This window comes from Meles meles, chromosome 21, assembly GCF_922984935.1.
Source record: "Meles meles chromosome 21, mMelMel3.1 paternal haplotype, whole genome shotgun sequence".
Taxonomy (NCBI): Eukaryota; Metazoa; Chordata; class Mammalia; order Carnivora; family Mustelidae; genus Meles; species Meles meles.
This window is the reverse complement of record NC_060086.1, coordinates 29,881,874-29,905,176: the sequence shown is the minus strand read 5'-3', so window position 1 is coordinate 29,905,176 and position 23,303 is coordinate 29,881,874. Positions and strand designations below refer to the sequence as shown.

At 50.9% G+C, this 23,303-nt stretch overlaps 1 protein-coding gene across 2 annotated transcripts in view; it reads right to left on the bottom strand.

Moving 5' to 3' along the window:
* Positions 1–18,508, bottom strand: part of SYT17 (synaptotagmin 17) — an 85,251-nt gene extending 66,743 nt beyond the window's left edge. Inside the window, exons 1-5 of one of the 2 annotated variants that reach the window (XM_045994306.1) lie at positions 17,978–18,508; positions 14,057–14,074; positions 13,233–13,381; positions 6,617–6,765; positions 2,929–3,548 (exon numbers count right to left, since the gene is read on the bottom strand). In XM_045994306.1, coding sequence (XP_045850262.1) covers positions 2,929–3,548; positions 6,617–6,765; positions 13,233–13,381; positions 14,057–14,074; positions 17,978–17,992 — 951 coding nt within the window. In that variant the 5' untranslated portion in view covers positions 17,993–18,508. Of the gene's footprint in view, positions 1–2,928; positions 3,549–6,616; positions 6,766–13,232; positions 13,382–14,056; positions 14,080–14,234; positions 14,512–17,977 lie in introns of those variants that run through there. The other variant, XM_045994305.1, reaches the window with a different exon arrangement.
* Positions 18,509–23,303: the final 4,795 nt, after the last annotated feature.

Sequence of the window (23,303 nt, the reverse complement as noted above, 5' to 3'; positions counted from 1 at the left end):
GAAGACCACATCCTCCCTGGGTCATCCTCCTTCCCTAGACTGCTTTCCTCCCCACTCCCCAGCAGGGCATTGTCCTAGGTCCTGTTGGGGGTTCAATGATACCCCCCAAAAGATATGTTATCATCCTCACTCCCATCACTCCAGAATGTGACCTGACTTGGAAATATGGTTGTCGCAGATGTGATTATTTGAAATGGGAACATAATGGGATACGGTGGGCCCCTCGTCCAATAGGACTGGTTGTCCTTATACGACAGAGATGCACACAAAGAAGGTCACGTGACGACAGAGGCGCGATTCGAGATTCGAGTAAAGCAGCTATAAGCCCAGGGACGCCAAGGACGGCGAGCAACCACCAGAAGCCAGAAAGCGGCAAAGAAAGATTCTCCCCTATAGGTTTCAGAGGGAGCATGGCCTTGATCTTGGACTTCTAACATCCAGACTGGGAGACAATGAATTTCTATAGTCTTAACCCTCTAATTTGTGATGTTTTGTCACAGCAGCCCTACAAACGAATCCACACCCAAACCCTTATCTCAAGGTCTGCTTCCAGGGAACCCAAACCTCAGACAACTGGCCTTTCTGCTCACAGAGTGTAATTTCCAGAGCCAGCCCGCGAAGGGAGAGGAGAGTCCACTCTTCCCTCAGCCAGTTTCCATGAGCCTTTCTTAGAGCGAGATGGAAGGAGGGAAGGAGGGAGGGTGGCAGGTGAGAGAAAGAAACTCACTTCGGGGACTCCTTCCTTCCCTCCATCCTTCATGCATTCAACAAAGATTACTGAGCGCTACCTACCACATGCCAGGCACTGTTCTAGGCACAGGACATGGAGAAGTGGACAGAAAAGATAAAAATCTGTCCTCATGGGGTTTGCACACTAGCAGGTGAGACAGACCAGAGAAGGACGGTCTGTGGGATGACGGGAAGGGGCCAGGGAGGGCCTTAGGTGGGGGCCACCAGGTCAGCAGAGGGATACGGCAGATGCTGCCTCTGGTGCCAGCTACAGATCGTCCCAAAGTCCTGCTGGGGCATGGTATCAGCTTGGGCAGACAGCTGTCCCTGAGGCTGTGCGAGCGCACCTGACCGGCAGCCAAAGGGCCATTCTGGCCCGAAGACCCACTGTGGCCTTTCCCTCCTTCCCTGTGTTCTCCTCACCCCCTCACTCCTGCTTCCTGGGATCACCTCCTAAATAAACCACCTGCACCCAGGGCCTTGCCTTGGCCTCGGATTTCAGGAGAATCGAACTAGGGCAGATGGGCCAGGACCTCCTGACTGAGACTCTAACACTTCACACGACAACCAAGGCAAGGTGGGTGCATGTCCAGATTCTCTGGGTGTCCAGAGTCTTCCGCTTGAATGTGTACAGTAGAGCTTGGCCACACAGAGTCGATGTGGTCCAGTGGGTCTCCCTCTTTCAAGTTTCTTAATGGTTGGAAACCCAGTGAGAAGGCTACACAGAAAGCATTCAATATGTCCTGGTCATGTGATGGGAAGGAGGACATGGGATTAGAGCAAACACTGGTAACACCTGGACCACCCCATCCCGATTGCTTTGGTGCATGTGGGCCTGAACGCAGCTGCAAGCTCTTGTACTTTTTTTTTTTTTTTTTGCATTGTGGATATCAAAGATCTCTTTATCCACCAGTGTAACGGGTCAGAAATGCCAGGAAAGAAGTGTCTCCATCCCCCACAGCCCTCATTCAATGGCTGATAGGAACTGGTGTATAAATACCCCAGCTCCCCTGCCCCCCAGGTGGAAAGACTCGCGGGCATGCATCTAACGCTGGCTTCCCATTTCCCCCCCACGTTTTGGCTCCGTTCACCCACAGTGGTGGCCGGCCGGGTAATACACACGTTATGTAACTGTCCCACTCCTTCCTGGTGTGTCCTCTGGTGTCACCTCCCTGATAAATTATTTCCCTTGCCTTGGGATTTTCTCCTTCTTGGGGGATCCAAATGAAGAGAAGGATAAATCTATCTTTGAATGGAAACACACACACACAGCAGAGCAACCCCTCCAGTCCCCACGTTTAAAGCCTGTCCTCAGGTGTGACGCTGGCTCATCGAATTCCTGACCAGGAGAGCTCAGCTCTGAAAAGGACCTTGGTATGTCAGACCTAAAGTAATCCTGCCTGCGTTACACACGACTGTCACCCTCGGCGTCAATGGGCGACACTGGCCTCCAACCAGCTGGGTCTTTTCCTTCCCTTGGACTCCCACCTCCTCCTTCCGCCCACACGGAGTGCACTGTCATCCTCCAGTCCACAGAATGGCCAAGCGAGGGACGCTCCCAGCCCACTGGGGACAGAGCCTGGTCCGTGGGTGGCTTCCCCAGCAGCCAACTGCCTGTCTGTGGGCTGGTCGGGGGAAAGAAGCCAATCTCACAATTTGCCTGAAAAACATCCATATATCATCCTGTTCTTTAGCCCTCATTTTATTTTTCCCAAATCAATTTCTGAAAGTCAAAATGACTGATAGCTTCATACCCGGGACCATCATTCTCCTTATTAAATAACCCAGCATCGACGAAAAAACCTCTCAGGGTGGTGACGGTTACGTGAATCTATACATGTGATAAAACTTCATGGAACTACATAAACACACACACGTGCACGCACACACACACACGCACGTGCACACACAGTGGTTGTGTGTAAAACTCCGCGAAAATCCAATAAGGTCCGGAGCCTCGTGGCCAGCGTCACTTTGCTGGCATTGCTAACACACTCTGGTTGTGTAAGACTTGTCACTGGGGCTGCTGGGTGACGAGAACACGAGAACTCCGCCTGGCGTCTGCGACTCCTTGTAAGTCAAAACTTATTTCAAAATTTAAAGTTTTTAAAATGCAAAGGCGATTTAAAGAACGAAATGAAAATCAGCTTAAAAAAAAAAAAACCTCCCAGCAGGTAAGACCGCCAACCTGCCCCTTACCTGAGAACTGGGGACCAGCGCCTTCCACCAGTGCCCGCCTTTCACCAGGTCAACCTCGCACAGGGGCACGGACACCTTCCCAATGACACAGTGGCGGGAGAACTTATCAAAATCCACCACGGTCAGCAGCAAGGTCCTCCTCTGCGCTTCTAGGAAGGGGATCTCGAAGGTGTAACGCTCCTCAAACACGGGTTTCTGGGTCTTGCGTTTGACCCCCGTCTGCTTTGAGTTCTTCTGGTCCGGCAGGAGACAGATCTTGACATAGGGGTTTGAGTGCGCCATGTCCTGGCGCGAGCCGTCGTGGGAGATGGGCGGCGGCAGGTCCCTGGCCTCGATCACCCTCACGGTCAGGTGGTTGTGCAGCAGGTCATACTGGGTGCTGAAATGCAACATGCCCAGCTGGTACTTGGACAAGATCTCCTCATCGGTCAGGAAGTCCACGTCGTCGCTGTTGGAGTCGAGGGAGTACAGCTGAGGCTCGAACTTTCTGAAATAGTCGTCCGGGGTATAGGTCCGTCTGAGCACCGAGGGCTGGATGGGCTCCTTTTTGGCGCTGAGCACGCCAAACTCGATAGGTTTAATATCAATGAGCGGGGAGCTGGGCCGTCTGGATTCAAGACCTAAACAGCCGCCAGAAATAACAATTAACACCACCACATGTGGGACCGAACCTGGGCAGCTTCATGAGACTCACAACACTTCCTAGATTCTCATGCTGTTCACCCTGTTTCCTAAGGCTCTTTGCCATCTGCCCTCCACACCTTGAGTTCCTCTTATCGATTCTGAGACGCAACATGGCGGCATGACCATCCCCATCACAACCAGCCACCATTGTCAACGCGCTGACGTATCAAGTCACCGATCTCCACAAGGTAGAGGTCACTATCTCTAGGAGCAGCGATCCCTTCTTGACAGATGAAGGAAGAGAAACTCAAAGGAACTCTCCGGAAGTGACATAGGTAGTAAGAGGCAGAACCAGGAGTCAAGCCCAGCTCGTGTGGCCCCAGAGTCTTGAGGCTAACCGTGACCCTATACTGCCTCCACTTCCGGAGAGTGGACTCTGGAGCCAGACTTCCTGAGACTCGGGTTTCCCATCTGTAAAATGGACTCAGTCATAGCACCTGCTTCAGAGGATGGTGATTCATGGAGCCAACGCATGGAAAGGGCTCGGCACAGAACATGCTCATGGTAAGAGTTTACTAAACAACAAGTTACTGTACTTCTTCCAGGATCACATTTGGACTTTCCCACTCATGGGGCACCTCTCCCCTTCCCCTCAACCAGCAGACTTCATGGCTCCCAAGTCCATCATTCAAATCTTTGCTCACCCCTCGATTCTAGTAATGAGCTCATGGAATTAAAAAAGAAAGAAAGAAAGAAAGAAAGAAAACAACTATTTAACTGAGGGACAACTAACACACAAAAATGCGGTGTATACGAGCTCAGAGGGAAGTACGCACCCGTGAAGCCATCACCACGCCCCGTGCTACAGACATACCCATCAACCCCCAAAGATCTTAACATAAGATCAAGTATCTTAGTAAGATGTTAAGTATACAACACTGGTAACTGTAGGCACCATGCCATCCAGCAGAATTCTAAAACTTACTTATCTGTGTAATGGAAACCAACACCGCTCCAGGTCCTGGTCCCTGCAGAATCTGGTAACTACACTTTCCTCTCTGCCCCTACGAGCCTGCCCGCTAGATTGCGTACATAAAGCAGGGTCACGTAGCGTTTGTTCTTCCATGACATCCTTATTAAGTGCCCCAACACCTGTCTTGTCTGCTAACATCATGAGACTTTGGTCTGATGCATGGTTGGTACGCTGGTAACTCTGTGCTAAATGGAAATCATCTATGTACAGAGCTGGGCGGGAGACCTAGGAATCATCAAGACGGGTGCTATTTAAGACATATATAATAGGGTTCAAAAAGACAAACGACATAGGTAACATAAAACCGTCTCATTTGTAAGAGGGCAAAGAAACGGGTGAAATGAATGTTAATATGCTCAACATCTGATCAAAATAAAAACATTTTAGAGAGACAGTTTAAATTCTCTCGTGTTTCCTGGCTTCAGAATCGTGGGTATTTAACACACACAGCATGTCTCCACGGGACTTAGCCCCATTTAAATGCTCACCAGTGACATGTGGCTGGAGGTCGCCAGACTGGACGGCGCAGGTCGAGAACAGGCCTGTTTTACAGATGGAAAGACTGAGGCCAGAGAAGCCTCACATCCCCTCTGTTTGACTCTTTCAAGCCCTTGAACTTTTCCTACTTCCTCCCCACCACGCACCCCCGGGGAAAGATCAGACATGAATATTTCCTGAGAGGATTTACTTCATGAATTGTAAGCTTTTCCCCCCTCTGTTGCGTGAACTGCAGACAGCTGAACGAGAGAGGAGAGATACTTTGGGGGAGTGAAAGGAGGCTGGGAGTCTCTGGGCTTCATCCTCTTCCTTCTTCCTCACCCAAACCATCCCATCTTGTCAAACACAGATGCTACACATCCGAGTGGACCAACTGGGGGGCAGGAGGGTGGTCTGTGGACCCTATCTGACCCGGAGATGCATTCTGTCTGGGTTTAAAGCTAAAGAAGTTTCACATAAAAACCCAGATTTGCCAGTTTTTTCTTAGAAAGGGCAGGTGGCCCACCTGAGTGGCTCAGTGGGTTAAAGCCTCTGCCTTCAGCTCGGGTCATGATCTCAGGGTCCTGGGATCGAGCCCCGCATTGGGCTCTCTGCTCAGCGGGGAGCCTGCTCCACGCCACCCCCCGCCTGCCTCTCTGCCTACTTGTGATCTCTGTCAAATAAATAAATAAAATATTAAAAAAAAAAAAAGAAAGAAAGAAAGGGCAGGCACTACGGAGCCCACGGTCTCATTCCCACAGCAAGAATGAGTCACAGTTGTCCCTTTCAGTCGGGCAGTAGCTTCCCAAAAGGGCCACAGTCCCCACCCTGCCCTGGCAACTGAGGCCAAGTCAGCTGCCACTTGTCACTGCATTAGAACAATCCTCATCTCTACTCAACCCTTTGCAAGTCACTCACTGACACGACCCACCTGGCCCTGAAAGTTACTCGAATTAGTGCCTTTTGGGGTCTGAAATGATACACGCGGTCCATGTCAATCAACTGAGCCAACTCGGAGAAACTTGTGATCAGTAAAAAGAAAAATCGATCAAAGTTGAGTGTTTCTGGGGCACCTGGGTGGCTCAGTGGGTTAAGCCTCTGCCTTCGGCTCAGGTCATGATCTCAGGGTCCTGGGATTGAGCCCCCCATCGGGCTCCCTGCTCAGCAGGAAGCCTGCTTCTCCCCTCTCTCTGCCTGTCTCTCTGCCTACTTGTGATCTCTCTGTCAAATAAATAAAAAAAATCTTTAAAAAAAAAAAAGTGCTTCTGACTGGACTCAGCAGAAATCAGGTACAACGCACTCCTGTCACGTCGCCATTCTTTCTCCATTCTCTTGTCTCCTGGCTGTCATCCCACTGTGCCCCTCTCCAGAGACAACCCCGTCCCTCATCTCTTTCCTTGGGGATGCTGCCGACTGTCTGGGAAAGCCAGCTCTCTCCTTGGGTCCTGAGGGCCTGGCTAATGGGATTTTTAACCCGCGGACCCCGCATGGAAGGGGAGCGGCACAGGACCGCGTGAGCCATGAGCCCTAGGCAGTCACAGCAAAGATGCTTACTTGAAATCCTCCGGGTCAGGCTGTACGTAGACTTAGATGTGTCTGAGGACGAGCATCTTCGATCTGGGGAACTGGTCCGTGGGGTCAGAGGGACTTCACTGCCTGTGTGGACGGAGTCCCCGTCCTTGTCACTGCTCCGGCTGGCCATCCTATAGGAAGGGAAGAGGTCTCAATGGTCGTTAAAAATCTCCAGGGACTGGCATCTCTGTCCCTGGGAGGACAGCCCCACGATCAAACAGCTCTCAGATCTCCAGTGTATACAACTTGCAGTAACACAAACTTGAATCAGCACGGCAGCCCTAAACTCTCAGTAATGTCTTACTTTTTGCACAAAACATGAAATGATATGAATAAATACTTTCCGATTTAGAACAATCTGTCAAGAATGTGCATAATTTCCAGAGAGGACCATGGGGAGGGATATGTATTTATTCAGGCTATTGCCACATGGGGGCGCCACGTTGGCTAAGTCAAGCCAAGACCTCTTGATGCTGAGTCTGGAAGGAACTATGGGGTTGTGTATTCTCATCTGGACTTCTGCAAGTGGCTTTTGGTGAAAATGGCCTGCTATGTCAATCCTGGGTCTATATTTTAACATCTTAAAAAGTAACCTACAGGGGTGCCTTGGTGGCTCAGTCATTAAGCCTCTGCCTTTGGCTCAGATCATGATCCCAGAGTCCTGGAACAAAACCTGCATGGGCTTCCTGCTGGCAAGAAGCCTGTTTCTCCCTCTCCCACTCCCCCTGCCTGTGTTCCCCCTCTAGCTGTCTTTCTGTCAAATAAATAAATAAAATCTTTAAAATAAATAAATAAAATAAATAAAAGTATCCTATAACAGTGTCAACTCAAGAGTTCTCTGAGTCGAGGTCAAAGCTACAAAATGGCCCTGAGAATCAATGACTTAAGAGCAACAGTTTGATGGGAAGAAATAGCTAAAAATAAGCAGCAGTTGTGATCCAATGTGCTCCCAAGGAGGATGAAAAATACTAAAAGAAAAAGCACTGGGTTGGGGATGGGGAGATACAGGGTAGTAATTAAGAGCACAACCTCTTGGTCTAAACTCTGGCTGGGTGACCTTGGGCAAGGCCCTTCCTCTCTCCGTGCCTCCATCTACCCATCTGTCAAATGGGAATAATAACAGTACCTACCTTAGATGGTTGCTCTCAACACCAAATGAGTTAGCACACATAAAACGCTCAGAATAGTCCTAAGTAGTAGGTATGTGCTCAATACATTTTGGCTGGTATTATTACAATCTTTAAGAGCCCCCAGGCCCCAAAAAGCTAGGTGAGGATGCCATGGGAAGGGGAAGGGAGAGGGTAAAAAGTGGCGGGGTGGCCGGGGGACTGATGCTGCTATGGGCGGGCCCCTAAGCTACCCTGGCTGTGGATGGATACCTTCTGAGACCGCACCCACCCCACTCCCCGCCCCCCCACTTGACATTTAAGCCGGTACAGAAGCTAGTCTTGAAAAAGTGCAAGTTTCCAATTCTAGGAGGTCTTCAGATACATCCTGTGCATGAAATGAAATGGATCTGATGTTCTCCCAAAGCACATAAGGGTCATAGCCAGGACAAGACCGGGCGTATGTTGGGGGGTGGAGGGGGGCTGTGGAGGAATGCCCCGTCCTTGCTTGCCTCCCGCTCCCGGTCTGTAAGAGGTGCATAAGAGGTGCACGTAGCAGATGGAATGGCGGGGGAGGAGGGGCAGGGGAAGGCACAGAAATGCAGCCATACTGTACGCTTGATTCTTCTCTCGAGGGTGGAACCACCTCAGACACCCCCAGCCACGTGCCTGTTTCCTGGAGGGCCGCTGCCATAGGTCAGTGGGGCGGCCACCTCTACCTGTTAAGTCCCATCCAGTCTTTAAGGCTCAGCTGAAGGGCTGTGGCCCCGGAAGCCTCCAATGAGTCCTCTCAGACAATGTCTGAGCCACCCCTGCTCCTCTGCACCCCCCGGGGCTTCCCAGCCCTTCTCCCAGCACCCTGAGCTGAGCCACGCTCTTCCCTCTGTCCAGAACGCTCTTCCTGTCTCCATCTCCTGTCCGGTCCCTTCTCATCCTGAGTCAGGTCTCAGCGTCAACAGCACCTCCTCTGAGAGGCCCCACCCTGTCCCTACCTATCGCCGCCTCCCAGCCCATCGGCCCTTCTCTCCCTCTTCAACAGTGCACGGAAATCTTCTTTAGTTGTGGCTTATCTTTTGCTTCTGACACTAAATTCTGACTCAGTGTCCCCCGTTCACCACGGCCGACCTTGCCCCAGTACGGAGTCTGGCACATGTGGGGTCTTCCACATTTATTTCTCAGTAAATGAATGAATGAATTCACCCTTCTTAGGATTCTTTTCTGATGTATCTTGTCTCCAAATGATCTGAGTGCGGGGTCCCTGGGTGGCTCAGTGGGTTAAAGCCTCTGCCTTTGGCTCAGGTCATGATCCCAGGGTCCTGGGATCGAGCCCCGCATCGGGCGCTCTGCTTGGCCGGGAGCCCGCTTCCCTTCCTCTCTCTCTACCTGCCTCTCTGCCTACTTGTGATCTCTGTCTGTCAAATAAATAAATAAAATTTAAAAAAAAATGATCTGAGTGCGTATCTTGCCCCTCCCTCCCCCACACAGCAGGGTACACTCCTTAATGGGGCATCTGTACTTCTCTTGATTAAAGGTACCAGGTGCTAGGCACCCAGTATGTGTCAGGCACTGTGCTAAATGCTCTGTCTGAACCATCTCATTAATTCTTAAAACAATCCAGAGTTTACTTGTTATTAACAAGGTTCACCCCATTTACAGATTGGCGGGGGGGGGGGGGGTGGGCATGAGGGGCAGGGCGTGGAATGGAAGCCTGATGGGGTGGGAGATGGGACGGATAATTATTTTGCATCACTGTTACACTCCCCATGGAGTCCAGCAATACCAGCATGCCCCCAACTACTGAGCTGGGTATCCCTTATGAGACCTGTCAGAGCTACGGACATGGGAGGTCCTCAATACGCGCTTGATGGACAAAGAAATGACCTGATGTTAGTTCACTCTTCAATGAGGGTCTTTCTGGCTTTACTCCAAAAGCAGCCAGTCGGACTATATACGGTTTTCCCGACCTTCACCAGCCCGGCCCAGCCAAGGAAAGCTGGGGGACCCAAATGACAGGAGCATGTGTGACAATGAATGGTGTGGTGTGTTCCCCAAAATCCCACACGCAAAGGACTAGCTCATCTGCCACAGGCCGCCCCACAGAAAGGTATGTCCTGTGGTTCCTGGCTCAAATGTCACAGTAGGAACAGCACTGCAAAGCCTGTACACTTGACATTTCTACTCCCTCCCTGTTTGATAACACGCAACTGCCCACTTGGTAAATAAATCTGGGGAAAGCACAAGCTGCAAATTCACTTTTTGAATGATTTAACCCGCCTCCCCTTTACAGATTTCTCTTAACATTTTGCATTATGTTGAGTGCCAAAAATGTATACTAAGGTGCTACCCAGGATTCAAGATATTCATCCTGAGAAGCACGGAAAGTCATGTACCGTTGTTCAGGCTCTAGACTGCGAAGTTCTAGGTGCTACTCATAACGACCACCAGGTGAATGGGGCCTTCCAGAGTTGTGCGGTGTGTCGGCCCTGCTGGGAAGGTTCCAGCCCTCTTCTCAGCCTGTGGCAAAACCAAAGCGTCTTCCCAGAGGGTCTCCACCCTTTGCTGCCATAAGGAGTCCCCCACTTGCACAATGGGTCAGCAGCCAGGAGAAAGTGCAACTGTCCTCCAGCTCAGTGCTAGAACCTAAGCCATGCATCCTTAACACTCAACATCTGGCCATCTGTGGTAAACAGGTAGCTGACTGTGATTTTCGGGGTCCATCAGGATTCTGCACTGGCTCAGAAGCCAATTCAAATTCCTTGATCTGGCATTCAAGGCCCTACAGGACCTGAGCTTACAGGCTCATTTTCCATGATTTCTCCAACTCTTCCTGGGTGCCGTGGAGTTTGCCCACCCTGGGTCCATTCCCTTTGTAACCGCTCTGGTTATAATCAGCAAACTATGGGGTTCAATCTACTGCCTGACTTTGAAGTAAGACAGGAACACAGCCATGCCCATTAAGTAATGGACAGCCTACTGCCGCTCCCACACTACGTCTAGGAGCAGTTGGGACAGACTAAGCCCTTTCTAGGAAAAGTTTGCCCAGCCCTGGTCTACAAGCTTGGTTCATGTGTGTCTGTAGGATGGCCCTTTCCCTGGTTCCAGGGTGGTCACACAATCCAGGCATGATGTTAGCACCACTTCCTCCAAGCAAAAGTGACTGGCTCAAGTGATTGGCACATGACCCAAATCAGACAAATGAGAGCCCTACCTGGTTTGTTTGCTGCTGTTGAGAATGAAGCAAAGAAGCAAGCAAGCTTAAGAATGAAGCAAATATGGGGGTGCCTGGGTGGCTCAGTTGGTTAAGCATCCGACTCTTGATTTTGGCTCAGGTCATGATCTCAGGATTGTGAGACTGAGCCCTGCATTGGGCTCTAAGCTAGGCATAGAGCCTGCTTAAGATTCTCTCTCCCTCTCCCTCTTCCCCTCCCCACTCCTCAAAAAAGAATGAGGCCAGTATAGAAGAAATGGGGTGGGGCAAGAGGGCACAAATGCATGCTCATGACAACATCTGACTCCTGGATCCAGCTATGCCTGAAGCCACTGTCCCTGGATTTTTCTCTATAATGAGACTATGCAAAACTGTCATAAAGGTGTGCAGGGTGGGAATGCACAACTCTTGGGGGTGGCTGGACCTACGTACCTGCCTTATCCCCTCTACCACATTTAAAATCTCCTGAGCACAGTAATCAGACTCTATTGAGTCTCTGCATCCCACAGTGCCTGGTCCACAAAGCATACCAGAGACATAGTTACCAAAGAAACAGATTAAGTTTTCAACCAGATGACTGGCACTTTCTGCCTGTAGGTTCCATTTCTGCCTATAGGTTCATCAGTTGGTCAATAACTATTTTTTGGAGTGAACAACACAGATAGAAACAATGCCCTCACTAAGCTGGCATCCTTCTGAGCATGGCTTTCAAGATACCAGATGCACTGAGCCAACCTCAGCTACACAAGGCACTAGACAGTGGAAACGATCTCTCGATCACCCACCAAACATCTCAACTCCGTGTGTACTTGCAGGATTCAGGCTACACCCTGAGACTAATGAAAGCATTGCTTAACACTGTCTTTACACCAGTTCAAAGAATCTCCATCCATACCTACAAATTCAGAAATGAACACTTACTACTCTGTGAAGCAGGTTATGTGCACACCTCATTACTCTGAATCACAACCCTATAAAACAAGTTCTATTACTATTCTCACTTAACAGGCGAAGAACCCAAGACCAAACAGGGTTAAGACGAACAACTTACATTAATGCTTGCCAAGCAACTGTCAAGCATTTGTAAATGCTTTTCTGTGTACGAATTCAAGCAGTCACCACAACCACCACATGACATAAACCCTGTTATTTTTATCATCCCCATTTCACAGATGGGAAATCAATGCACAGAGATCTAACACTTGCCCCAGGTCACAGAACTGGGAAAAAGTAGGAGACACAACATTTGAAGGCACAGAGCCTGACACAGAGCCATTCTGCTATGGCAATATTTGATGCTTCTAAGAAGAGCAAGTGAGAGGACGGAGACGTGACCCACCAGATTGGAGGGAAAGAGGGGATGTCGTGGACTTCCAGAACCTCAGCTCAAAGACTGAGCTGGAACAGCACCGGGTTCTCACTGCGGCTCTGGCTGTGGGCCCCCACATTGCCTCCTGCCCTCTCAGGGCCCCCAGCTCTCTCCTAGAGGAGCTGGACTCAATGACGGCCAGGCCCTTCTCGGCGATGGCCTTCCAGACTCAACCTGGGCTCCCTGGCCACGTTCCTCCCTTAGCCCCCAAGAGGTGGACCAGACACATGGCTGAGAAGCTTCAAAACTATGTTCCCAAAATATCTGAGCGACTGGCAGATGGAGACGTTGTGTGCAGGCGCGGGAGGAGCACGAATTGGAAATAAAAATGAAAGATGCCAGAGAGAACATAAACAGCGTTGGAGGACAGGATGGAGCCTGGCGGTGCTTTTCTGCTTGCCTGTGCCTGAAGTTCTCGTTCAGACCAGCAAAAAGGCACCTGTTTGTCCTCTCGGTCCACCAACCGGGCAGCAGCTAGCTGGTCCTGAGCATCAACTCTGTGCCAGGCACTGGGTTGGCGGGGGCTAGGACCGTGGGTCATTCTGACGTGGACAGCAGTCCTTAGAATCTGGACATCCCTTGAGGAATGCAGGTGCTCCCAGATCTCTCCTTCCACGTGGAATGACACTCAACGTTGATTAAAAGCGCGCACAGGCTTAGCACTGAGCAGTTGGCATCTCAGAGGAACCGAGGGAAACGGAGGGGAAGTTAGAGGCTGGCCACCAGCTTGCCGGACAAAATGCGAGTCACGCAGCAGGTCCCCGTGCACAGCACAGAGGTCCAAGGACGCCCGGCATTTCCCCTCTTCCACGCCCCAGCCCTCCTACCCACACCCCCCCCACACACCAACAGAGCAAAGCAAACATCTCGAGATGGAGATCGCTTCCAAGGAAGTTCAGAGCAGTTTTTACTTACAGCCAGGGAGGGGTCTGGGCAGGGAAAGGTCCCAGAATTTCAACTTCATCCTCACTCGACTGGCAACAGCTGGATTCATAGCACCTCTGACAGCAGTGCCTGCAAGTCCATCTGCACAGTAGCAGATCGGAGATTCTAGAAAGAAAACCCTAAGGCCATCGGGGGAGGTGGGCAGTGGAGGGGGGGTGGGGGGGAGGGGGGAGGAGGGGAGAGGAGGAAAAGGAAAAACACCCAAAAATTACAAGCGGCCGATCCCTGCTGGGAAAGGAGGACGTTCAGGAGGTCTGTCTCTGCGGCTAAACACTTAGAACAAAATGTTTTCCGTTTCTATTTACCAACTGCAGGCACCAAGATGGCAAACACCAACTCGCTGAGCCGTTAATAGCGAGCGAAACATTTGCAGGTATATTCCTGGGTAGTTTATGTGAATGTCCTTCTTGACAGGTGGGTGGTTTATTTATACAACACCGTGAGGGCTTATACAATATGTTCTTGAGACACAATGAATATTACTCTGCCTTCTTGAAAGCAAAGCAAAAGAGGTTTTTGAAAAAAATCATCTCAGTGACATGAAAGGAAACAGAGGTAACTGAACGGAGTAAGGACGGGGCAGGAGGGGAGCAATCTAGCCTGTCTACAGGAGTGTCTCCTCTTCCTCGGGATCTCCCTCCCTTCCGCAGAAAGGCAGCAAAACCACTGTCGCTCTAAGCATCCAGTCGTTCTTTAATACTGAACAGCCCCGCAGCCCCGCATACGACTCCAAAGCGAAAGGCAAGCACCTCTTGATCAGAAACCAGACCAAAGGAAGCATCAAATGAACCCACCTCGTTCAAAGGTTCCAACTGCCCTTTTAGAGATCCATGAAGAAGCCAAGGGGCGTCGGGGGCGAGAGGATTACAAAAAGAGAGACAAGACCAGTTTAGCAATATTCCAGCAACTCAGAAAAGAAAAAAAGAAAGAAAGAAAAAAAAAAGCCTGCATCTTTCCAATCTTTCCACTTACCATCCTGGGAAGGGAGCTGACTCCCTAACAAGCTGCTGCTGTCTACGGGGCTGCCGGTAGCCTCCTGGCTAACCAGCACCGAATAAATGGGAAACTTTAGCATTTCGATTTGATTTGCACCGTATGCTGTTATGAATCAGAGCGGGTGGATAGACAGTCATGCTATCCAACGCAGCCACACTTCAGAAGAGCAAACCTTCCCATACAGAAATAGCCATGAAGCCAACCCAGAAGGACATGATTAGCTAACAGGCAGGCAGACACAATGTGTGACTTGGGATGTGACTTGGCTTCTCCCACCCTCCCAGGGGCCCTACCTTAAAATCCTGCTCCAATGGTGATGGTGGGGAGTTCCATATGACCACCCACAAACACAGGGAGCAGAAAAGGAAGCCATAATCTGGTCCTGGGAGGGGGCGGGGGGTGGGGCTACCTCCCTTCTCAGCCCCACCTCCCACCAGGACTTCTTCTCACAGGTTCCCAAGGCACAGACTCCCTCCCCCCACCCCCCACCGCCAGGGAAGAGTGGCAGTGGCTTAGGAACCAAGGGGCCAAGTACACCGGATAGATTAGGAGGAGTTCCCCATCCCGGCCTGGGATAAATCCTGGAGATGAACTCAAACTCAGAACATTGAATCCAGACAGAGAAAGTTACCCTCTTTTTCAGTTCTCTCGCAAGGAGGTGGAGGTCTCCGTTTGGTACCACTGCATGTTAACATGTTTCTAACCCTTGTACATCTACCCCCCACCCCAAGTCCTTCTTCCTTTTTAAACAGAGAGCAGACCTCAGCTCAGAGTCTTGGACATAACAAATATGCGGCATTATTATCACTGTGTTTATTTTTCCAGCTGCCTTCTGTTTATATCAAGTGATCCTGGTTTTCTATTATGGTAGTGACATCAGGTTTCCTTTTCATACGATTTTAAGTTAAAAAAAAAAGTGAGTCCCTTTATAGGAAAAAGTATTAAGTAAATATAGTACAAGTGGTACACAGCTCGTGAAAAATTCAAAATTCTTGAAGTGATAAGGGAATGGCTGCAGCTTGGGAAAGAAAGTCTCCGGCACTAATCAAAAACTCTTTCAAAACCAAAGGTTGAACCACACACAGAACAAGACCTGAAGATGCCTGGGGGCCACACAGAGCCGAGAGGATAAGTGTTAGATCTGGCTTCACCATCAGCCAATCATGTGACTTGGGTAGATCAGTGGGCCACTCTGAACCTCAGTCACCTCTTTTCTTCAGTGGAAGGGCTAAGCTAGGACTCTCTGAAAATGCCTGCGTGTGCTGACCAGCTACAAAGTATCTGCACTCTTTCCGTAGCTTTATGAGAGTAAGGTGGTTTTGTCAAGACCAGCTGGAACCTATTAGGCATCAGAGACTGTCCTGACCAATATAACAGTGAAAAGGCAGCAAAAAGCTACACCCTCGGGGCGCCTGGGTGGCTCAGTGGGTTAAAGCCTCTGCCTTCGGCTCGGGTCATGATCCCAGTGTCCTGGGATTGAGCCCCGCGTTGGGCCCTCTGCTCGGCAGGGAGCCTGCTTCCTCCTCTCTCTCTCTCTCTCTGCCTCCCTCTCTGCCTACTTGTGATCTCTGTCTCTCAAATAAATAAATAAAATCTTAAAAAAAAAAAAAAAGCTACCCCCTCGTGCACTGAGCACTGACATGAGAAAGTACTTGAAGATGCTTACAATAAAGTGCAAAGATAAAGTGCTGCTTTTTCCTTGGACAACAGTCCATGCCCATTCTTTTCTAAGAGAAAAGCATTTCTTGGGTGTGTGGTGATCAAGACACCATTTATAAAATCATGTGTGTAGAGACAAGGCCACCACAAAACCCCAGGTACAGGATGAAGGTCCAGGAGCAAAGAGAAACTAAGGAAGAAGAAGAGGGGAGGGAACATGTTTTTACGTTCCCAGCATGCTAAGTCTTTCTTTACACTGGGTCCACAGCGTTCCTGTATTTGACCAGATGGAGGATCACTGATTCAAGCCAGAAAGAAACAGGAAGAAGGAGAATCCAGATATTCTAGAACAGCGGTTGGCAAGCTATGACTTGAAAGGCTACATCTAGCCCACAACCTCCTTTTGTACCGTCCTCCAGTTAAGGATGGTTTTTGTACATTTTAGAATGGTTGGGAAAAAATCAAAAGAAAATGAGTACTTCTTGACATAGCACACAGTATATGAAATTCAAATTTCAGCGGCCACAAGGAGTTTTATTGGAACGCAGCCACGCCCTTGCATTTACTATTGTCTATGGCTGTTTGAAGCCATAGTCAGACTTGGGTATCTGTGACACAGACCATGTAGTGCTCCAAGAAAAAAATTTACTATTTGGACCTTTATAGAAAAAGTTTCATACCTTGTTGCAGAAGGAAAGTCAGTTTCACCAAGCCAGTTTCATTTTAGCTGCTTAACAAATCCCCCACTGATCCCCACCATCTCCCTTTTAGATCCCACCATGACCCCTAAGCAGCTGTGTGACCTTGGGCAGGTCACTGATCTCTGTCCTGAAGGTGGTTATTAAAAACCACAGAAGCCTGTTCTAATAATGTGTATTTCGCACTGCACTATGCATTCTGAGGGGCAGGCTGTGCTGTTTTCACAACTGTATCCCCAGCACTCACATATAGTAGGTGGTCACTCACGAATTTGTTGAGTGACTACTGAATAGCCCCCCAACATTCAGCATGCAGTAAATGCACAATAAATATGACCTTCACTGAACTTGAAAAGAGGACCTAAAGATTCCACACAAGCCAAAGGAGCAAATCTAAGCCAACCAGAGGGATGGTAAGACCGAGATGGGTGACAGAGCACAGAGTTCCTGCCAGGTCGTAAAGTCTAAGGACAAGATGTGAGCCAGTGGGGAACTAGGAAATCAGCAGCCCTCCCAGCTGTAGCGGAGGATAAGAGAAGTGAGCCCAGATGCACCCTCAGTGTGGGAACCTGTAGGCTTCTCCGCTGGGCAGAGAGGAGCCAACCCCAGAAAGCAAGCAGCTCAACGGGTCTGACTGCAGGTCTGACTGCATGACCTTGGCGCTGACCTGTCGCCACTTCCCCGCCTTGTATTGAAGGGAAAGGTCTCTTGTCAAGCAGCCTCCCCCCAAAAAGGATGCCTGGAAATTATTTCGGTCCAAGAATTCTTGCGAGAGTTTCGTCAAGGTGATGGGGGTCCACAACTGCCAGACCCCAATGCAATAGCCGAAAATGACCGGTGGCTCCCGCCCCCACCAACAGCGCACCTATAGTATATCCCCCACGGTTCAGCACCCAGTGCCCAGGAGAGACGACGTCCTTGTCCCTCCAGGCCGGAACAGCTGCCTCAGGCTCGCTCCGCCGGCCAATTAGCCAGAGCCGTCACCACGGCAACGGCAGCTGGCGGGCCGGGTGGCTGGCGCGTCCCGGGCCGCCCTCCCCGCGGCCCCTCCCCTGGGGTGGGGTGCAAGGGGAGGGGATGGGGGCAGAAAAGTCCGCCCCACCCCCACTTCCTCCCCAGGAGGTGAGGGCGCGCGTGCAGAGTCCACAGGGGCCCTTCATCCCGGGGTGTGGGGGTCCCCAGCCCCCTATCCTGGGTCGCACCCCCGCCACTGCACAGGTTGCGTGCCCTCGGGCATCCTTTTTCTCAAGGCAAGTTTGTGGGAGCCCCGCCGCGTGCCCTCCCTTCCGCGCGCTCACGGCCGGAGGGGGCGCGGCACCCCCCACCCGCACCGCGGACCTTGCCCCCCAGCCTCAGCCCTACCTGGATGTACGCCATTTTCGCCCTCGCGCACTCACTCCGGCCCGGGCATGGCGCCGCCACGGCCACTTTGCCCTCGCCAACAGGGGAGGGGGGAGAAAGCAAAGGGGGAAAGGAAGAAAAAGGCAGCCGGGTGGCCCCAGACGTGACTGGCGTGGCTGATGAGCGGCGCCCGCCCCTCTGCCGGCCGCCCCGTCCTTGCCTTTCCCTGCGTTCCGGCTCCCGGAGTCGGGGCCGCCTCCCAGGTTGGGAGAGCTGGGGTGCCCCGAGCCCCCGCCTCGGCCACTCTCGCAGTCCGGCGCTCCCCCCGAGGCGCTGCCCAGGCAGGAAAGAGGCCGGGACGCCTGGGGAAGGAGCCTGGGGCAGCCGCGGGGACTGCAGCGACCCCGGCGCAGGCGGGGCCGGTGCGCGCCGGAGGCGGGGGAGGGGATGGGGAAGGGGGTGGGAGGGGGCGGTGCGCGGGTCAGCCCATCCGGTCGGCACCGGGGCTGGCACCTACCCAGAGCAGAGCCCCCGGGACGGCCTTGAAGCCGAGGGGATACAGTCCTGCCTGCTGTGGAGTCTGGAGCGGGGAGGGTCCTCCCCATCCAGCCCTCTCCCAGTCCGGGTTGGGAAAACTTTATTCCCGCCCCACCCGACGCGCCTAGAACTGTTGCGGCGAGGAACGCAGAGGCCAAATGAATGGGAGCCTTAAGTTCAGGTGGGGCCTACGGTGCCCGGAGGAACGTGCTGTTGCCAGGGCCGCAGGGGCGCGCGGAGACAGCGGAGCGCCCCTTTTACCTTAAACCTGCCCTAGTTGCGCCCTGGGCTCAACAGGTCTGGAGCGGGGCGTCCCGGCAGCGCCACCCAGCGTCGAGCCCGCGACGTGCGCTCCTCTGCCCGCTCAAAGCTCAGCGAGCCTGCGCCCCCGGGCGTGTCCACCCTGTCCCGCCCGCCAGCGTGCCTCGGGCGCCCTGGGTCTGGAGTCTTCCCCCAAACCGGTTCTCCCACCCTCCGCGGCGTCCCTCTGGGGCCCCCTCCGCTGCTGAGGGATTTGAAGTGGAACATTGCCCTCCTCTGGTTCTCTTTTTAAAATGCCCCGCCGTCTCCCGTTGTCAGTCACCGGTTTATCAACCTTTTAACTCCCCAGCGCCTCCACCTGTCTTATTCATCACTAAAAAATGGCATAAAATCTCTGTCCTGCCTCTCCCCCAGGGCCGTTTTGTGGGGATAAATAAGGAACGTGGAAGTAACAAAAGGCCCAATGTGCATCTGTGTATGTATGTTGCGTGAAAATCTAACCGGTACACATTTTTTAAGTCTGTCCGTCGTATTTCATTTGTAGCACGTGGCCTGCAGCACATGCTGAGCACTTATCATCTAGGAGACACCGTGATCATAAGCCCTTCACAAGCATGATTTCATTTCATCGTCCTCTGCCTTGCTCACTGTGTGTCTAGCACACCGCCTGACCAGAGTGGGCACTCAATAAATCTTTTTCTTGTTGGCTGTGGACTCCTCCTAACTATTTGAGGGAGGTGCTGCAGTTCTCCCCAGTTCACAGATGAGACTGTACAGTGAGGTAGGACCCCCTCCCCTAACCACCACAGAAGCATGACGGATACCGCCACTGGCGTTTGAAGCCACAGTGTGCCCTCCTAACTACTTAATTGTGTTTACCCACAGTGTTTCTCCAGCATTGATGGAAAGGGTGTTTGGTGGGGAGAGGGCTTCACAGAGGAGGGGTGATTACTGGGATGGGAGCTTTTGGGGAGAATTTGAGAGAAGTGCAAGAGATTGCCAGGTGTTTCCAGGAAGAATGGCTAACCTTTTTGAGACTGAGGGCCAGGCTCTGCTTTAGGCCTTTTACACAAATTCAATTTTCAATCCCCTGATGATCATGAGGTGGGCACTATTATTTCTCTAGATGAGAAAAGAGGAGGCATAAAGCTGTTAAGTAACTTGCCCAGGGGGTAAATGTCATTGAGGGGCTGGGATTCAAACTAGACAGCCTACACCGAATCCATTCCCTAGCCACAGCACCACACTGCCTCACAGTACTGGGTACTGGGAAAAGGGAAGGAAATCCTTAGGATTAATTTGATACCTTAATCCCTAAGGACTTAAAACAGTCAGAAAACCAAGCACCTCTCCTCCCATGAAGGTTATTTTAAATGGGCATACCGGAAACTACTTCTGGAGTTATCAACTACTTCTCCGTATGTAAAGCACCTGGCACACAATAGGTGCTTAATAAATGCTTGTTGAATGCGTAAATGGATGGATGCTGCCAACTCTTGAGTCATTATCATGGTTGAGAGCTGAGCACTTCGCATGTGTTCCTTTGTAATCCTCACCAGAGCCCTACAAGGTGGACACTACCATTGTCCCATTTTCCTGATGAGAAGGCTGAAGTTCTGCGAGAGAAAGTGAGTCACCCTAGGTAAACAAGTGAAGAATGACAGGGACAGGACAAAAATGCAGATGTGCTTAATTCTGCAAGCCCAGCTCCTCAGAGCTGTGCCATCCTGCCTCCAAAGAAAGAACGAAGAAGTCAGTGCTACATCATTGTCAGATGTCCCTCCAAGACTGGCTTTCAGGGTCCCCAGCTCTGGGATCCTCTCCCTGCTATTCCCAGGGAACTGTAGCCCTGCTTTGCTTTGAAGTGTAATATGGGCTCAGAGCAAGGCTCTGCCTGTTTGGACAAAGCAGCTGGCATCAACCCAGATCTCAGGAGAATCTCCTACTTCAGAATTCTGTGGGGCTCCTAAACTTAGGAAGGAAAAGAGTTACATCTTTATTGTCACTAACCTCTACGTGAAATTCAGTATCGTCTTTCATTACAGATGCAGGCAACAAACCACAACAGTATTAACATTTACCTGGGTTTGTCCCCAGTAGAAAGAGAAATAGAGTAGAAGAGAAATAGAAGTCAATAGAAATCAGGTACATTCACGTCACATTACAGTTGTGGCGAATAACTTGAAATTTTATTTACACTCTTTACTGCCTGAAAAATCACAGCTACTACATCTATTTCATGCATTAATGAAGCACATACATTACCATATTTAAATTGGTTTTAATATTTTGATAAGGGTATATCAATAGAATTGTCATTTCATGACAATCCTATGTATTCCACTCTATGATTTATTTTTTTTAAGATTTTATTTATTTATTTGACAGACAGAGATCACAAGTAGGCAGAGAGGCAGGCAGAGAGAGAGGAGGAAGCAGGCTCCCTGTCAAGCAGAGAGCCCGATGCGGGCCTCGATCCTAGGACACTGGGATCATGACCTGAGCCAAAGACAGAGGCTTAACCCACTGAGCCACCCAGGCGCCCCATCCACTCTATGATTTAAAGACATCATTCTGAGATGTGGTCTATAGGCTTCAGCAGACTGGGGCGGGAGGTGGCCCACAGCACAGAAAGGATTAGGAACCCCTGCAAGTAATATGTGCATTATTAGCTCAGGGGTGAGAGTGGGAACTGGCAAGTAATTCTCTGGCTGGAAGGAGGGGAGGATGGTGCCAGGTGAGGTTCAACAGGTAGGAGAAGCCAGATGACCTGAGGACTGGTATGTTACTCCATAGAAGAGCAGGAAGGGTCTGGCCTGGAAGGATTTTGGCAGGAGTGTGTCTGTCTGTCTGTCTGTGGACACGGAGTAGAAAAACCTGGAGGCAGCAATCCAGGTATGATGCGATCTGGGCCTGAGCTTTGGTCTAGGAAGTGAATCAGTGCCTGTAACTGAATGAGCAGTGATGAGGTAGGTTATGGAAGGCAGAGGAGGCTGGAGGATGGCAGGTTTGCTGGAGGAAGGGTTGGGTTTTATATCTGGATATGTCGAATCTCGGATACGTATTGTGTAGAGTTCCTGGGAGAAACTCCATCCCATCCAGCTTGAGCAAAACAATTTAAGGGCTCATGAACTGGGAAGTCCAAGGGCCAATCCTATAGTCAGGGCTGGATGTAGAGATGCAAAAGAAGTTACAGGGCCTCACTCTCTCCATATCTCACCTCTTCACGGCTTTTCTCTGAACGTTGGAATTTTTTTCTCCTGGAGGAGGTGTGCTTCACGCCGCAGAAACATGGCCAGAAAAGGACTTGAGTTTCTGGTGTATTCATTTATGCTTCAAAAGCAAAAGAGACTTTTTAAGAAATCTTAAGGAAAAACTCAAATTGGTCCTGCTTGGGTTAAGTGCCTATACCTCTGGACCAAGCACTGTGTCCAGAGAAGCCAGCATTGTTCTTGAGTGCGTCGAGACCTGGCTGAGCTGAGACCACAAGCCACTATCCCACGCAGACCACTCAGAAGAGAGGGGAGCATGGGATTCTCCAGGAAAGACACGCCCACAGGGGCGTGGCTATGGAACATGGGTCTGGGGGGCGGAGAGGTCCAATGAGCAGATGAGTTGGTTCCAGACTTCAGACCCTCCTAAAGCAGAATGGTGCTCCCAGTTGATCCGGAGATAAGGCTTCTGTCATCTCCTGGGTGCATTTCTGGGCTCACTTCAGTCCACATTTTCTATCTTTCTTTCTTTCTTTTTTTTAAAGATTTTATTTAGTTGTAGAGAGACAGCGAGAGAGGTAATACAAGCAGAGGGAGTGGGAGAGGGAGAAGCAGGCTTCTCTCTGAGCAGGGAGCCCCATGCGGAGCTTGATCCCTGGACCCTCGAATCATGACCCTAGCTGAAGGCAGACATTTAATGACTGAGCCACCCAAAAGCCCCAGTCCACAGCTTCTAAAAGGAACCTGGCCCCTCACCTTCTCCCCTCCAACCCCAGAGGGCAGACACATAATAATGGTTTTCTCTTTAGGATCCTTAAGAAGGTAGTTAGGAGGCAGGGCAAACCACAGACCTCAGGATATCTATTATAATTCAAAAGCGCCAGAACAGCAAAAAGCAGTCTCTGGCAAGCATATGGGCAACACACATTCTGGTTAGGTGACTTTCTATTCCTGCCAAACAGGCTGACGGCACTTGTCTCCTAAGTCAGTTTTAATTACACAGCCTCCTGAACATGCCATTCTGATCCTGTTTTAGCTGTGCCCATAACCCTGGGCAGTGTTTCCGAACTCTGGGGAAGTGAGAAGGCTCTGGGCTAATTAAATAGCTGGCCTGGTAAAAGGCAGAACAGCCACCAACTGTTAAGTATGATCCCCGAGGCGGCCATGACCGAGTAACCCCCCATAGGAGCTGGAGCCCCTTCTTCTTGGTCTTCACCAAGGGCAATGTGGTTTGATGACAGCAAGAGATCTGGATTCCACTCCAGCCTAGCCTACATGTAGCTGTGTGGCCTCAGGCAGGCTGCTTTGTCCCTGGAGCCTCAGTTTTCCTCACCAGC